The sequence below is a fragment of the Chanodichthys erythropterus genome, chromosome 22 (genome assembly GCF_024489055.1).
Source record: "Chanodichthys erythropterus isolate Z2021 chromosome 22, ASM2448905v1, whole genome shotgun sequence".
Lineage (NCBI taxonomy): Eukaryota > Metazoa > Chordata > Actinopteri > Cypriniformes > Xenocyprididae > Chanodichthys > Chanodichthys erythropterus.
In genome coordinates this window covers 36905166-36921547 of record NC_090242.1, presented here as the reverse complement: position 1 = coordinate 36921547, position 16382 = coordinate 36905166, and the positions used below count along the sequence as shown (strand labels likewise).

The following is a 16382-nucleotide window of genomic DNA, read 5'->3' as shown; positions in this document are numbered from 1 at the left end:
GCGCGGGAGCGGAGGGCGTGTGCTCGCCGAAGATGACACCGTTCAACATACTGCTGCACACACTTGTGATCAGATGTACATTATGTATGTATGTTACAGCAGGAGTGTTTTATTTGCATTGATGCGGACCGTTATCACGTGACGGCTAATGAAAGAATCGCGCCTGCAGGAGGAGTTTCCATGGAAACAGAGATGCTCGACTGAGTATCACTGAACTGTGTACTTAAAAACTGCCTGCGAGACACTACCGGGATTATTATAGTTAACTAAAACCATAAATAACACATCCGTTACTTGAAAATATAATATATATATATATATATATAACCTTAAGTGTATTATATTTCAGTTAGTTGCCAAGGCAACATTTCTCATGATCAGACAGACCAGGTCGAGCACATTGCATTGTGGGATACTGTATGTAACACTGATGTATACTGGACTGGCAATGATAATAGATCATCCATGTGTTCAGAACACACCAAGGCTGTAACCATGTTATTGGATAATATTTTTATTAAATAAATTAAATAATTAAAAGATTAGAAGGGATTTAAGGGAATAACAAAAAAGAAATAAGTATGGTCTATTGTTGTCTATGTTGCAAATATAAATATATTCTCTTATTATTTGTATGTCTAATACGTCAAAAACGCAAAACATTTCTTGTCTCGTCAAATTCAGTTATGAATTACATAAATCATACCTGTTTTCAATTCAAAAAGGTGAAATATAGTAAGTTCACATCACTGGATTACTTTCAGCCGCTGTATATGTCATAAAACAGTCGTCAAATATTAAATATTTAGCTACTTTACTCGCCATGCACTCTTTCACTGCCAAAACAAAAGTGTTGCATTGGAATTCACACTCGTCTTCTGTGAACAGTAAGCCCCGCCTTCTTTAATCTGATTGGCCAGCTCATTCTGACAGTGATGAGCGCTGTTAGACGGTTGAGGCAGAACAGCCTAAAATTGTAACTTTTTTGTCATCCACAACAAACAGAGCGGTGAATACTGGAGCAGCATCAACAATCTGAAATATTGGGGGGGACAATTTGGCCATTTCAAATTATTTGGGGAGACCCTCGATGTCTGTGGTGTTCACGTCCCTGATACACACTGAAAACAGTGTTTTTCATTAGCTGGAAAAAAGCGTTTAAACTCATGATGTAACTGAATTAGCAACAGATGTTTTCTTCTGTACTGTGGCACATCCGGGTGAAACGGATTACAGGGTGGACGGACAGACAGACGGACAGACAGACGGACAGACAGACAGACGGACAGAAAGATGGACGGACGGAAAGATGGACGGACAGGCAGACGGACAGTTAGACGGACAGATAAGCAGACAGACAGACAGTTAGACAGACGGACAGTTAGACAGACGGACAGTTAGACGGACAGATAAGCAGACAGACGGACAGTTAGACGGACAGACAGACAGACAGACAGTTAGACGGACAGATAAGCAGACAGATGGACAGACAGTTAGACGGACAGATAAGCAGACAGACAGACAGTTAGACGGACAGATAAGCAGACAGACGGACAGTTAGACGGACAGACAGACAGACGGACAATTAGACGGACAGTTAGGCAGACAGACGGACAGTTAGACGGACAGATAAGCAGACAGACAGACAGACAGACGGACAGACAGTTAGACGGACAGATAAGCAGACAGACGGACAGTTAGACAGACAGACAGACAGTTAGACGGACAGATAAGCAGACAGACAGACAGTTAGACAGACAGACGGACAGTTAGACGGACAGATAAGCAGACAGACGGACAGACAGACGGACAGATAAGCAGACAGACAGACAGACAGACGGACAGACAGTTAGACGGACAGATAAGCAGACAGATGGACAGTTAGACAGACAGACAGACAGTTAGACGGACAGATAAGCAGACAGACAGACAGTTAGACAGACAGAAGGACAGTTAGACGGACAGTTAGACAGACGGACAGTTAGACGGACAGATAAGCAGACAGACAGACAGTTAGACAGACGGACAGTTAGACGGACAGATAAGCAGACAGACGGACAGTTAGAAGGACAGACAGACAGACAGACGGACAATTAGACGGACAGACAGACAGACGGACAATTAGACGGACAGATAAGCAGACAGACGGACAGTTAGACGGACAGACAGACAGACGGACAATTAGACGGACAGTTAGGCAGACAGACGGACAGTTAGACGGACAGATAAGCAGACAGATGGACAGTTAGACAGACAGACAGTTAGACGGACAATTAGACGGACAGTTAGGCAGACAGACGGACAGTTAGACGGACAGATAAGCAGACAGATGGACAGTTAGACAGACAGACAGTTAGACGGACAGATAAGCAGACAGACAGACAGTTAGACAGACAGACGGACAGTTAGATGGACAGTTAGACAGACGGACAGTTAGACGGACAGATAAGCAGACAGACGGACAGACAGTTAGACGGACAGATAAGCAGACAGACAGACAGACAGACAGACAGTTAGACGGACAGATAAGCAGACAGACAGACAGTTAGACAGACAGACGGACAGTTAGACGGACAGTTAGACAGACGGACAGTTAGACGGACAGATAAGCAGACAGACAGACAGTTAGACAGACGGACAGTTAGACGGACAGATAAGCAGACAGACGGACAGTTAGACAGACGGACAGTTAGACGGACAGATAAGCAGACAGACAGACAGTTAGACAGACGGACAGTTAGACGGACAGATAAGCAGACAGACGGACAGTTAGACGGACAGTTAGGCAGACAGACGGACAGTTAGACGGACAGATAAGCAGACAGACGGACAGTTAGACAGACAGACAGACAGTTAGACAGACAGACGGACAGTTAGACGGACAGATAAGCAGACAGACGGACAGATAAGCAGACAGACGGACAGTTAGACGGACAGACAGACAGTTAGACGGACAGATAAGCAGACAGACGGACAGTTAGACAGACAGACAGACAGTTAGACGGACAGATAAGCAGACAGACAGACAGTTAGACAGACAGACGGACAGTTAGACGGACAGATAAGCAGACAGACGGACAGTTAGACAGACAGACGGACAGATAAGCAGACAGACGGACAGTTAGACAGACAGACAGACAGATAAGCAGACAGACAGACAGACGGACAGTTAGACGGACAGATAAGCAGACAGACGGACAGTTAGACAGACAGACGGACAGTTAGACGGACAGATAAGCAGACAGACAGACAGACAGTTAGACGGACAGATAAGCAGACAGACAGTTAGACAGACGGACAGTTAGACGGACAGATAAGCAGACAGACGGACAGTTAGACAGACAGACAGACAGTTAGACGGACAGATAAGCAGACAGACAGACAGACAGTTAGACAGACAGACGGACAGATAAGCAGACAGACGGACAGTTAGACAGACAGACGGACAGATAAGCAGACAGACAGACAGTTAGACAGACGGACAGTTAGACGGACAGATAAGCAGACAGACAGACAGACAGTTAGACAGACAGACGGACAGATAAGCAGACAGACGGACAGTTAGACAGACAGACGGACAGATAAGCAGACAGACAGACAGTTAGACAGACGGACGGACAGATAAGCAGACAGACGGACAGACAGTTAGACAGACAGACGGACAGATAAGCAGACAGACGGACAGTTAGACAGACAGACGGACAGATAAGCAGACAGACAGACAGACAGTTAGACAGACAGACGGACAGATAAGCAGACAGACGGACAGTTAGACAGACAGACAGACAGTTAGACGGACAGATAAGCAGACAGACAGACAGTTAGACAGACAGACGGACAGTTAGACGGACAGTTAGACAGACGGACAGTTAGACGGACAGATAAGCAGACAGACAGACAGTTAGACAGACGGACAGTTAGACGGACAGATAAGCAGACAGACGGACAGTTAGACAGACGGACAGTTAGACGGACAGATAAGCAGACAGACAGACAGTTAGACAGACGGACAGTTAGACGGACAGATAAGCAGACAGACGGACAGTTAGACGGACAGTTAGGCAGACAGACGGACATTTAGACGGACAGATAAGCAGACAGACGGACAGTTAGACAGACAGACAGACAGTTAGACGGACAGATAAGCAGACAGACAGACAGTTAGACAGACAGACGGACAGTTAGACGGACAGATAAGCAGACAGACGGACAGATAAGCAGACAGACGGACAGTTAGACGGACAGACAGACAGTTAGACGGACAGATAAGCAGACAGACGGACAGTTAGACAGACAGACAGACAGTTAGACGGACAGATAAGCAGACAGACAGACAGTTAGACGGACAGATAAGCAGACAGACGGACAGTTAGACAGACAGACGGACAGATAAGCAGACAGACGGACAGTTAGACAGACAGACAGACAGATAAGCAGACAGACAGACAGTTAGACAGACAGACGGACAGTTAGACGGACAGATAAGCAGACAGACGGACAGTTAGACAGACAGACGGACAGTTAGACGGACAGATAAGCAGACAGACAGACAGACAGACGGACAGATAAGCAGACAGACAGACAGACAGACGGACAGATAAGCAGACAGACAGACAGTTAGACGGACAGATAAGCAGACAGACAGACAGTTAGACAGACAGACAGACAGTTAGACGGACAGATAAGCAGACAGACAGTTAGACAGACAGACGGACAGATAAGCAGACAGACGGACAGATAAGCAGACAGACAGTTAGACAGACAGACGGACAGATAAGCAGACAGACAGACAGTTAGACGGACAGATAAGCAGACAGACAGACAGTTAGACAGACAGACGGACAGTTAGACGGACAGATAAGCAGACAGACAGACAGACAGTTAGACGGACAGATAAGCAGACAGACAGTTAGACAGACAGACAGACAGTTAGACGGACAGATAAGCAGACAGACAGACAGTTAGACAGACAGACGGACAGTTAGACGGACAGTTAGACAGACGGACAGTTAGACGGACAGATAAGCAGACAGACGGACAGACAGTTAGACGGACAGATAAGCAGACAGACAGTTAGACAGACAGACAGACAGTTAGACGGACAGATAAGCAGACAGACAGACAGTTAGACAGACAGACGGACAGTTAGACGGACAGATAAGCAGACAGACGGACAGTTAGACAGACAGACGGACAGATAAGCAGACAGACGGACAGTTAGACAGACAGACAGACAGATAAGCAGACAGACAGACAGTTAGACAGACAGACGGACAGTTAGACGGACAGATAAGCAGACAGACGGACAGTTAGACAGACAGACGGACAGTTAGACGGACAGATAAGCAGACAGACAGACAGACAGTTAGACGGACAGATAAGCAGACAGACAGTTAGACAGACGGACAGTTAGACGGACAGATAAGCAGACAGACGGACAGTTAGACAGACAGACGGACAGTTAGACGGACAGATAAGCAGACAGACAGACAGACAGTTAGACAGACAGACGGACAGATAAGCAGACAGACGGACAGTTAGACAGACAGACGGACAGATAAGCAGACAGACAGACAGTTAGACAGACGGACAGTTAGACGGACAGATAAGCAGACAGACAGACAGACAGTTAGACAGACAGACGGACAGATAAGCAGACAGACGGACAGTTAGACAGACAGACGGACAGATAAGCAGACAGACAGACAGTTAGACAGACGGACGGACAGATAAGCAGACAGACGGACAGACAGTTAGACAGACAGACGGACAGATAAGCAGACAGACGGACAGTTAGACAGACAGACGGACAGATAAGCAGACAGACAGACAGACAGTTAGACAGACAGACGGACAGATAAGCAGACAGACGGACAGTTAGACAGACAGACAGACAGTTAGACGGACAGATAAGCAGACAGACAGACAGTTAGACAGACAGACGGACAGTTAGACGGACAGTTAGACGGACAGTTAGACGGACAGATAAGCAGACAGACAGACAGTTAGACAGACGGACAGTTAGACGGACAGATAAGCAGACAGACGGACAGTTAGACAGACGGACAGTTAGACGGACAGATAAGCAGACAGACAGACAGTTAGACAGACGGACAGTTAGACGGACAGATAAGCAGACAGACGGACAGTTAGACGGACAGTTAGGCAGACAGACGGACAGTTAGACGGACAGATAAGCAGACAGACGGACAGTTAGACAGACAGACAGACAGTTAGACGGACAGATAAGCAGACAGACAGACAGTTAGACAGACAGACGGACAGTTAGACGGACAGATAAGCAGACAGACGGACAGATAAGCAGACAGACGGACAGTTAGACGGACAGACAGACAGTTAGACGGACAGATAAGCAGACAGACGGACAGTTAGACAGACAGACAGACAGTTAGACGGACAGATAAGCAGACAGACAGACAGTTAGACAGACAGACGGACAGTTAGACGGACAGATAAGCAGACAGACGGACAGTTAGACAGACAGACGGACAGATAAGCAGACAGACGGACAGTTAGACAGACAGACAGACAGATAAGCAGACAGACAGACAGTTAGACAGACAGACGGACAGTTAGACGGACAGATAAGCAGACAGACGGACAGTTAGACAGACAGACGGACAGTTAGACGGACAGATAAGCAGACAGACAGACAGACAGTTAGACGGACAGATAAGCAGACAGACAGTTAGACAGACGGACAGTTAGACGGACAGATAAGCAGACAGACGGACAGTTAGACAGACAGACGGACAGTTAGACGGACAGATAAGCAGACAGACAGACAGACAGTTAGACAGACAGACGGACAGATAAGCAGACAGACGGACAGTTAGACAGACAGACGGACAGATAAGCAGACAGACAGACAGTTAGACAGACGGACGGACAGATAAGCAGACAGACGGACAGACAGTTAGACAGACGGACGGACAGATAAGCAGACAGACAGACAGACAGTTAGACGGACAGATAAGCAGACAGACAGTTAGACAGACGGACAGTTAGACGGACAGATAAGCAGACAGACGGACAGTTAGACAGACAGACGGACAGTTAGACGGACAGATAAGCAGACAGACAGACAGACAGTTAGACAGACAGACGGACAGATAAGCAGACAGACGGACAGTTAGACAGACAGACGGACAGATAAGCAGACAGACAGACAGTTAGACAGACGGACGGACAGATAAGCAGACAGACAGACAGACAGTTAGACAGACAGACGGACAGATAAGCAGACAGACGGACAGTTAGACAGACAGACGGACAGATAAGCAGACAGACAGACAGTTAGACAGTTAGACGGACAGATAAGCAGACAGACAGACAGACAGTTAGACAGACAGACGGACAGATAAGCAGACAGACGGACAGTTAGACAGACAGACGGACAGATAAGCAGACAGACGGACAGTTAGACAGACAGACGGACAGATAAGCAGACAGACAGACAGACAGTTAGACAGACAGACGGACAGATAAGCAGACAGACGGACAGTTAGACAGACAGACGGACAGATAAGCAGACAGACGGACAGTTAGACAGTTAGACGGACAGATAAGCAGACAGACAGACAGACAGTTAGACAGACAGACGGACAGATAAGCAGACAGACGGACAGTTAGACAGACAGACGGACAGATAAGCAGACAGACAGACAGTTAGACAGACGGACAGTTAGACGGACAGATAAGCAGACAGACAGACAGTTAGACAGACGGACAGTTAGACGGACAGATAAGCAGACAGACAGACAGTTAGACGGACAGTTAGACAGACGGACAGTTAGAAGGACAGATAAGCAGACAGACAGACAGATAAGCAGACAGACAGACAGTTAGACAGACAGATGGACAGTTAGACGGACAGATAAGCAGACAGACAGACAGATAAGCAGACAGACAGACAGACAGACAGACAGACAGACGGACAGTTAGACGGACAGATAAGCAGACAGACAGACAGATAAGCAGACAGACAGACAGTTAGACAGACAGACAGACAGACGGACAGATAAGCAGACAGACAGACAGTTAGACGGACAGACGGACAGATAAGCAGACAGACAGACAGTTAGACAGACAGACGGACAGATAAGCAGACAGACAGACAGTTAGACGGACAGATAAGCAGACAGACAGACAGTTAGACAGACAGACAGACAGTTAGACGGACAGATAAGCAGACAGACAGTTAGACAGACAGACGGACAGATAAGCAGACAGACGGACAGATAAGCAGACGGACAGATAAGCAGACAGACAGACAGTTAGACAGACAGACGGACAGTTAGACAGACAGACGGACAGTTAGACGGACAGATAAGCAGACAGACAGACAGACAGTTAGACAGACAGACGGACAGATAAGCAGACAGACGGACAGGCATCTGATATATTTTTAGTAGAAATTACAAGGTCAAAACAATTTTCTAAAAATGAAAATGCACAGATGAATCGATCACAGGATCAATAACGTTAGTTTAAAAAATAGATGGGGTGAATTTCATTTCTTGCTCAGTAAATCCATTTTTCTGTCGCTCATGCAGTGCAGACAGTTTTGTTGATATAAAGGACAGTTCGCAGCTGGTGTGTGACCAGAAGAAGTCGAGTCACAGTCGAGATCCACGGCTGTAACGCTGTCAGTGTAGACTTTAATAAGACGGACATTTTAAGATTGGATTTTTTTATTGTGCATCAGCAAGCACTGTAAAAACATTGATATACAATGGCAAGAACTATAGATGCGTTCATACAAAAACATCTTCACATGCAAAAGAAAAACAATCTTTTTCAAATATACATCATGAAGGAACGGTTACAGAAAGACACGTGTGGCCAGACATTCCCCAAAGACACTAAAAGAAGAAGAGCATCAATCCGTCCTTCATTTCCCAACCAGATTTAAAATACAAAAACAACATGACATTTAAAAAAAGGTGAATTGCAACACATTTATAAAAACACTGAAGTCATAATGTTTGATTGGATGTTTCCCTCAAACAGATGCAGAGCACCCAATCATTATTAGTGTGATGAAATTAACGCAGATTATTAGTGGAAGAGTGACTGCTTTCATATCTAGAAAGAGGGATGATGGGATACTAACGCCATTTTATCTGCAGATGAAACTTGAGTTCATGCTTGAGTTTCTCAAGGAAGCCACACGTCAGATGAACTTACACTGATCCGGATCAGGGAGAAATCCTGCATGAAGCTTCGATTCCCTCACGGATGAACCGGAGAATCGCTGAGAATCTCCAACAATCCGCAGTCAGGATTTTTGTTCATTTGTGAAAGATACGTGATCAAGTATTAAACGAAACAAAGACAGTAAACAATCACTGATATAAATACAGCCGTATAAAGTCCATCATCAAACACTGGAGATGTGATGAATCTTTTGTTCTGTTCCATATTTATATTGTAGTAATTAAGATCAGAGTTCTGGAGTGTTTCTGGAGTCCCGTCTGCAGTGTGTGTGTGTGTGTGTGTCAGTGTGTTGGTCTTCATAATCGTTCAACAGTGCAACAGTAAACACACACACACACACTCACACACACTCACACACACTCACACACACTCGTCTACCTGAGAGACGGTAAGACCAAACGCTCAATCACACAAAGGCAAACGATGGATCCCACCCGGGTCAGATGGGCGGCACTGCTGTCAGTCATCAGACTGGAGGCGGAGCCTGAGGGGGCGTGGCTGCTACAAGCCGTCCTGCAGTTCTTTAGCTTTAGTGAGGATGGCGTGAACATCAGAGATGGGATAATCCTGAAGAACAGCAGACAGAGTGGAGGTGAGAGAGCGATATCAGTGTGTGTGTGTGTGTGTGTGTGTGTGTGTGTGTGAGTGTGTGTGTGTGTGTGAGTGTGTGTGTGTGTGTGTGTTACCTGCAGTAATCTCATGTTGGTTGTAAAGTCTCCAGCCAGTAACTGATCTCGAATCAATCTGCAAAAACACAAAGGGAAAACCAGCCAATGTGAAGTCATTGAGGAAGTTTTATGCAGTACAGATCTCTTCACAGCAGCTTCACCGATCTTACGTGAGCATGGCGCAGCACACAGGGATGAGGAACTCAAACCGATCCTGATCCGAAAAGAGCGAATCCCAGATCCGGATCACATCTGGAAGCAGGAACTCTTGAGAGAGAAGCAGCGTCAACCAGCGGAAGGTGAAATACTGAGGCTTGATGTTCTGCTCTTGCTGTGAGACACACAGACAGATTTTGTGTTTATGCCACAATAACTCAAAATAATAACCATCAGAACAGCTTTATCTGACATGTTCAGGTGAAGTGGAAACTGGAAAACTTTTACAAATAATTAAATGTAATTTAAAGTATCGTAATAATAGATGTCTGCTCCTCACAAGTCTCATGTAGAGCTCCGTGTCCTTCTCCTTGAGTTTGGAGAACACGCTCTCCATCTTGAAGGTGATGCCGCACTGCGAGTCGTCCAGGCTTTTGATGAAGTTATCTCTGTTCTCGGACATCAGGTTGGTGAAGCAGAAGAAGGTGTCGGCCTCGGCGTGTTCTACAGACACGGAAACACATGAACATAACAACAGGTGGATGGGAACACAGCTGTTGTCTTCCAGGAAGCAGTAAATGAGTTACCCTTCCACTGGCTGTTGGGGTCTGTGGCGAAGGTGTAGTAAATGGGACCCACGATCTCGTTCATGCCCTGCACGTAAGCGATGCCCGGGTTGAGTTTGGCGTAGATGAAGAGAATCCGTTCCACCACTTCCCAGTGCGCTTCACAGCCGTTCGGGAGCACCTCGTACTCGTTGGAGGGATACAGGTTTAGTGCCTTTCCTGGAGAACTGACCTGAAGGTGAGATCCGACGCTTCAGAACACACACATCCACTGACCAGGACACACACACACACACACACACACTCACGTTAGTGACGCCGCTGCGGTTCCGGTTGACCGTCTGGGCTTTGAGCGTGGTCTGCTCCACACGCCGCCGCAGCGTCTCGTACTCGTTCTGAGGGTCCAGGATGAGCTGACAGGGAAACTCTGTGGGCCGCTGGAAGAACGCCATGTCTGGGTACAAGCGCCTGACAGCACAGATTCACACAGGAATATTAATATTCATCAGAATCAACGCATGTGGACGTAAAAGTTCAAATACTTCAAAATTAATATTAATATTGAACATTAATAATGATTAATTGGATTATTTCATATTAATATTGAACATGAATGTTAATCTGAATCAACAAATGTGGACATTAAAAGGTAAAATGCTTGAAAATTATCATTATTAATATTAATTAGATTCATATTAAAATTTAATAATAATAATTTTAACACATTTTGAAGTAAAAGGAGAAAAGTTAAATGCTTGAACAGTGATATTTTGTATTAATAATAATAATAATATTATTATTATTAATATTAATTAACTGGATTAATTAATATTAATATTGCACATTAATATTAATCTGAATCTGCACACAAATGTGTAAGTAAAAGATGAAAAGGTAAAATGCTTGAACTTTTTTTTTATAAATACTGAACATTAATATAAATATTGAACATTAATATTTATGAGATTAACATTAATACTAATTAATTGGATTATTTAATATTATAATTGAACATTATTATTAATCTGAATCAACAAATGTGGACATTAAAGGTAAAATGCTTGAAAATTAACATTATTAATATAAATTAGATTCATATTAAAATTTAATGATAATATTAATTTGAACAAATTTTGAAGTAAAAGGAGAAAAGGAGGTTTAATGCTTGAACATTGATATTTTGTATTAATACTAATATTAAACATTATTATTCATATTAATTGACTGGATTCATTAATATTAATATTGAACTAATATTAATCTGAATCGGCACACAAATGTGGAAGTAAAAGATAAAACCCTTTTTATAACCCTTTTTTATAAATACTGTAATTAATATAAACATTGAACATTAATATTAATTAGTTTAACATTAATATTTAATATTACTATTGATCTGAATCATCAAATTTGGAAGAAAAATGTGAAAAGGGTAAAACGCTTGAACATGTTTTATTAATATTAATATTGAACATTAATACTAATTAATTGGATTATTTAAAATTATTATTGAACATTAATATTAACCTGAATCAACAAATGTGGATATTAAAGGTTAAAAAGGTAAAATGCTTGAACATTAAGATTATTAATATTAATTAGATTCATATAAAAATTTAATAATATTAATCTGAGTCAAAATAATTTAAGGTAAAAGGAGAAAACAGGTTAAATGCTTGAACATTGATATTTTGTATTAATACTTATATTAAACATTATTATTCATATTAATTAACTGGATTCATTAATATTAATCTGAATCGGCACACAAATGTGGAAGTAAAAGATGAAAGTAAAATACTTGAGCATAATGTTTTTTTTTTTTATAAATACTGAACATTAATATAACTATTGAACATTAATTAGATTAACATTAATATATTTAACAGTAATATTGTGTCTAACATTAATATTGTATTTAATCATCAAATGCGTGAGTAAAAGCTTGAGTGTCTTTAATATTGTCGAATGAATCAAATGGAGATGAATCTGATTCCAGGATCATTTATTCATTTATTCAAACATTTGAAGACGTTCTTCATGTTCAACTGTCTCACCTGACGTCTTTATCGATCTGCAGCAGAACCTCGTTGTCTTTGAAGTACGTGTTCCATCGGCTGTCTGGGTTTGGGTTCAGAGGCTGCAGACGAGAGACGAGCGTCACATGATCAGTAACACAGACGTGTCTTCAGAGTTCTGCTCCGTGTAAAGCTCTGAAACTCACGTGATCCTCCAGCGTCACGTCCTCTCGAGACACGCCCAGGTTGGCCTTGGCGATTCCTGGCTGAATGATCATCTCTCTCAGGAACTGGGCGTACAGATCCCTGACCAATCAGATGCGAGCTCATTAGCATAATGACCCTGTGCTTCACAGACGGTCACATGGGACGCTATTTTAGCTTTAAAGTCACTTTTACTCATTCTGCAGCTTAATTTCCTCAGAACGTCCTTGAATCAGTGTGTGAAAATGAGAGGACATGCACTTTTACAGTGTGTTTGAACACATTTAACCACAAAATCTACCCAAACTGCTTCTGGAGACCTCAAATAAAAAGAGTCTAAAATGCAGTAAAAGAGTGTGTAACCTCTGCTTCTGCAGGAAAGACTCCCATAAGGCCTGATCCGGCGGCAGGTAATTCAGCAGGATCTGAGGAATGAGAATATTTCTATCATTTCAATTCTTCATCGGTTCAGTCACATGATGACGAGTGAAACTCAAGAGACGCGAGACTGACCTTCCAGCACAGAGAGCGGATGCCTCCTTCACACGGGATCCCTGAGAGAGAGAGAGAGAGAGAGAGAGTGAGTGTGGAGAAACACACGCTAACTCACGCTAACTCACGCCACACGTACCGCTGAAGCACAGCTCGCGTAAAGCCTTCAAATCGATCTTCTGCTCGCTCAGAGAAACCTTGAACTCCTGGATCCTGAGGAACACGAGAGAGATCCGTGAACATCTGACCTGATCACATGATCACACACACAATATTCTGCAGAACAAAATGATTCATTCATACCAACACTGAACATTCACATTAATCGGAACAAATGTGGAAGGAAAAGGTAAAATGCTCGACAAGAATATTTTTTATTAATATAAATAAATAATTATTATATATAACATTTTCAATATTAACTAATTGGATTTATTAATACTGAACATTAATCTGAATAAAGGTCAAATGCTTGAACGTTCATTTCTTATTAATATTGAACATTAATATTAATCTGAATAAAAAAACTGTAAGAACAAGGTAAAATATTAATATTTTCTGTTGATATTAATACTGAACATTAATATTCATTTGAATCAACAAAAGTGTAAGGAAAAGGTCAAATGCTTGGACATTAGTATTTTTATTAATATTTACATTAATTAATTTCTTAATATTGAACACCAATTTTAACCTGAATCAGAAAATGTATAAGTAAAGGTAAAATGCTTGAACAATAATTTTTTGATTTATATTAATATTGGTAATGAATATTAAATAGTCTGATTAATTAATATTAATATTCAACATTAATATTAATCTGAATGAACAAATGTGTAAGTAAAAGGTCAAATGCTTGAACAAATTTGAGCTTGAGTGTCTTTAATATTTTCGAATAAATCAAATGCAGATTAATCTGATTCCAGGATCATTTATTCATTTAGTCAAACATTTTATCATTTTAAAACGCCTTTAATCCTAAACGACTTCATCACACAGTCTTCTTCATGAGAATGACAGAAAATCTTACAGTAACGCGTTTGATAACGTGTTTTGCTTGACTTTCGTTATGAGGAACAGAAAGGTTTCGGATCCAGACGTTGTGACAGAATCTAAAAAGTGAAATAAACTCAGACATGAACATCGTGACACAGATCTTTGTGAAAACACTCGATCATCTTTATATCAATATCTGGAGGAGCTCAAACTCCTTCCCAGAAACAGCCGCTGACTCTCACTGCAGTCACATGATCAAACCGTCCAATCATCGCCTAACGGCACTCTTAAAGGAACAGTTCAGCCAAAAATCATCGTTCTGGCATCATTTACTCGCTCTCATGTCCATCTAAACCGGTGTGACTTTCTTTCTTCAGTGTGAACAGAGACGTTTCTCAAAACATATTCTTTTGAGTTTCACAGAAGAAATAAAGTTTTAAGAGTCTGGAGATCTAGACGAATCGGATTGATTCCTTTGGCACTTTTAATAAGAACATGAAACAAGCGAGAACTAAGAGACACACGAGCTCGAGCGTCTCATAACCAGCCGTTAAACTTTCACCAGCGGCTCTAACGGATCCTGTCGCTCATTTACCAGCATCAGACTGACGAATCAACAGAAATGAAGCTTTATGGAGAGACTTTCAGTCAGATTCTCAATCATCGACACAAACCTCATGATCTGATTACGATTCACAAGCTTGCGATTCGATTCAATTCTGATCTCGATTCAGTTTGATTCATTTGGATATATATCAGACACAATCTCTCTGAACTGAAGCTGTAAACTCTACAGTCGCTGCATTACTGTAATATCACAGGTCATACAAACATTTAAATTGCACATAAGGCAGTTTTATTATAATAATAACATAATTATGTTTCTACACCAATTCATTTTTGAAAAATTTAAATGGTGACTGCCATTAAAAACTAGTTTTCATGATGATTTATTCAAACATGCATTAAACATTGAAGAACAGTTGAGTAAAAATAAAATATAATAAATATGTAATCTAGTGCAGATATTAGTTATTTTTCTAGCTATCAAATTTCTGGTCATGGAATGGTTTTCTGAGGTAAACATAACACAAAAACATAAATTAATGGGATTTAAAAATGAATATCACTTCATCAAAATGTGAATTTAAATGAGAAATCTATACTTTTAATTAATACAGCAAATTTCGACTAGTTGATTGATTATTTTTGAGTCACAAAAATATGCTATTGAGCATCCCTAAACTGTTCAATGTGAATTATAAACATTAAAATGAATGATTTTCTGCTCTAAAACGGTGTGTATTGTGAAAGGGCTATAAAACTAAACCTGACTGGACTTTTTGGACATGTTTTAATGTAAATATAGTGGTACGTTACTCAAATAAACACGGTAAATACCGCGGTATTACAATGTGAAGCTGAAAGAAAACTCAATATGAAAAATACACCTGAATCAGCCGAATGTTTTCTGACTGACAGACACACACACACACTCACACACACACACACACACACACACACACACACACACACACACACACTCAGACACACACTCAGACACACACACACACACACACAGCTGTGTCATCACGCTTCACCCGCGCGTCTGATATAAATAAGGTCTGTCGAGCGTGTCGATGAAGTAAAGCGTGTGTGTTCGAATGAAAATACGCTTTTTATCGCGTGTTTATTGTGTTTCTCACCTGTTTTTGTAGGAACTCGACATGTTTGACTAGCACAGTCACGCGCTGCCGGAAAAACAGCACCGGCGGAAACACTGGCGCGCGCACTATAGTTCCGCTCATTACAACACCATCACAAACATCACATTACTCGATGACATGAGAAAACATCAAACTATTAAGGACTAGTGAGGAAAGAAACGAATTTAAAAAGAATATTTTAAAATGAGTTTATGAGTGCGTTATTTACTGTTCTTAAGGGGAAGCTCGTGTCTGATTATATCTGATCACACACTAAAGCAGTGACTGATTCTACATAATCTACAAACATATTAAAGATCTTTAATATGCATCTAC

At 41.9% G+C, this 16382-nt stretch overlaps 1 protein-coding gene across 1 annotated transcript; it reads right to left on the bottom strand.

The window, feature by feature from the left end:
• Nucleotides 1-8731: 8731 nt before the first annotated feature.
• On the bottom strand, nt 8732-16072 carry tbc1d13 (TBC1 domain family, member 13). Its single transcript, XM_067375805.1, has 12 exons — nt 16047-16072; nt 13484-13557; nt 13366-13406; nt 13216-13277; nt 12855-12954; nt 12688-12770; nt 10939-11098; nt 10652-10862; nt 10405-10568; nt 10079-10239; nt 9927-9984; nt 8732-9807 (listed from the first exon to the last, which is right to left on the bottom strand). Exons 1-12 carry the CDS (start codon nt 16067-16069, stop codon nt 9742-9744), a joined length of 1203 nt encoding a protein of 400 aa, XP_067231906.1. The 5' UTR covers nt 16070-16072; the 3' UTR covers nt 8732-9741.
• Nucleotides 16073-16382: the final 310 nt, after the last annotated feature.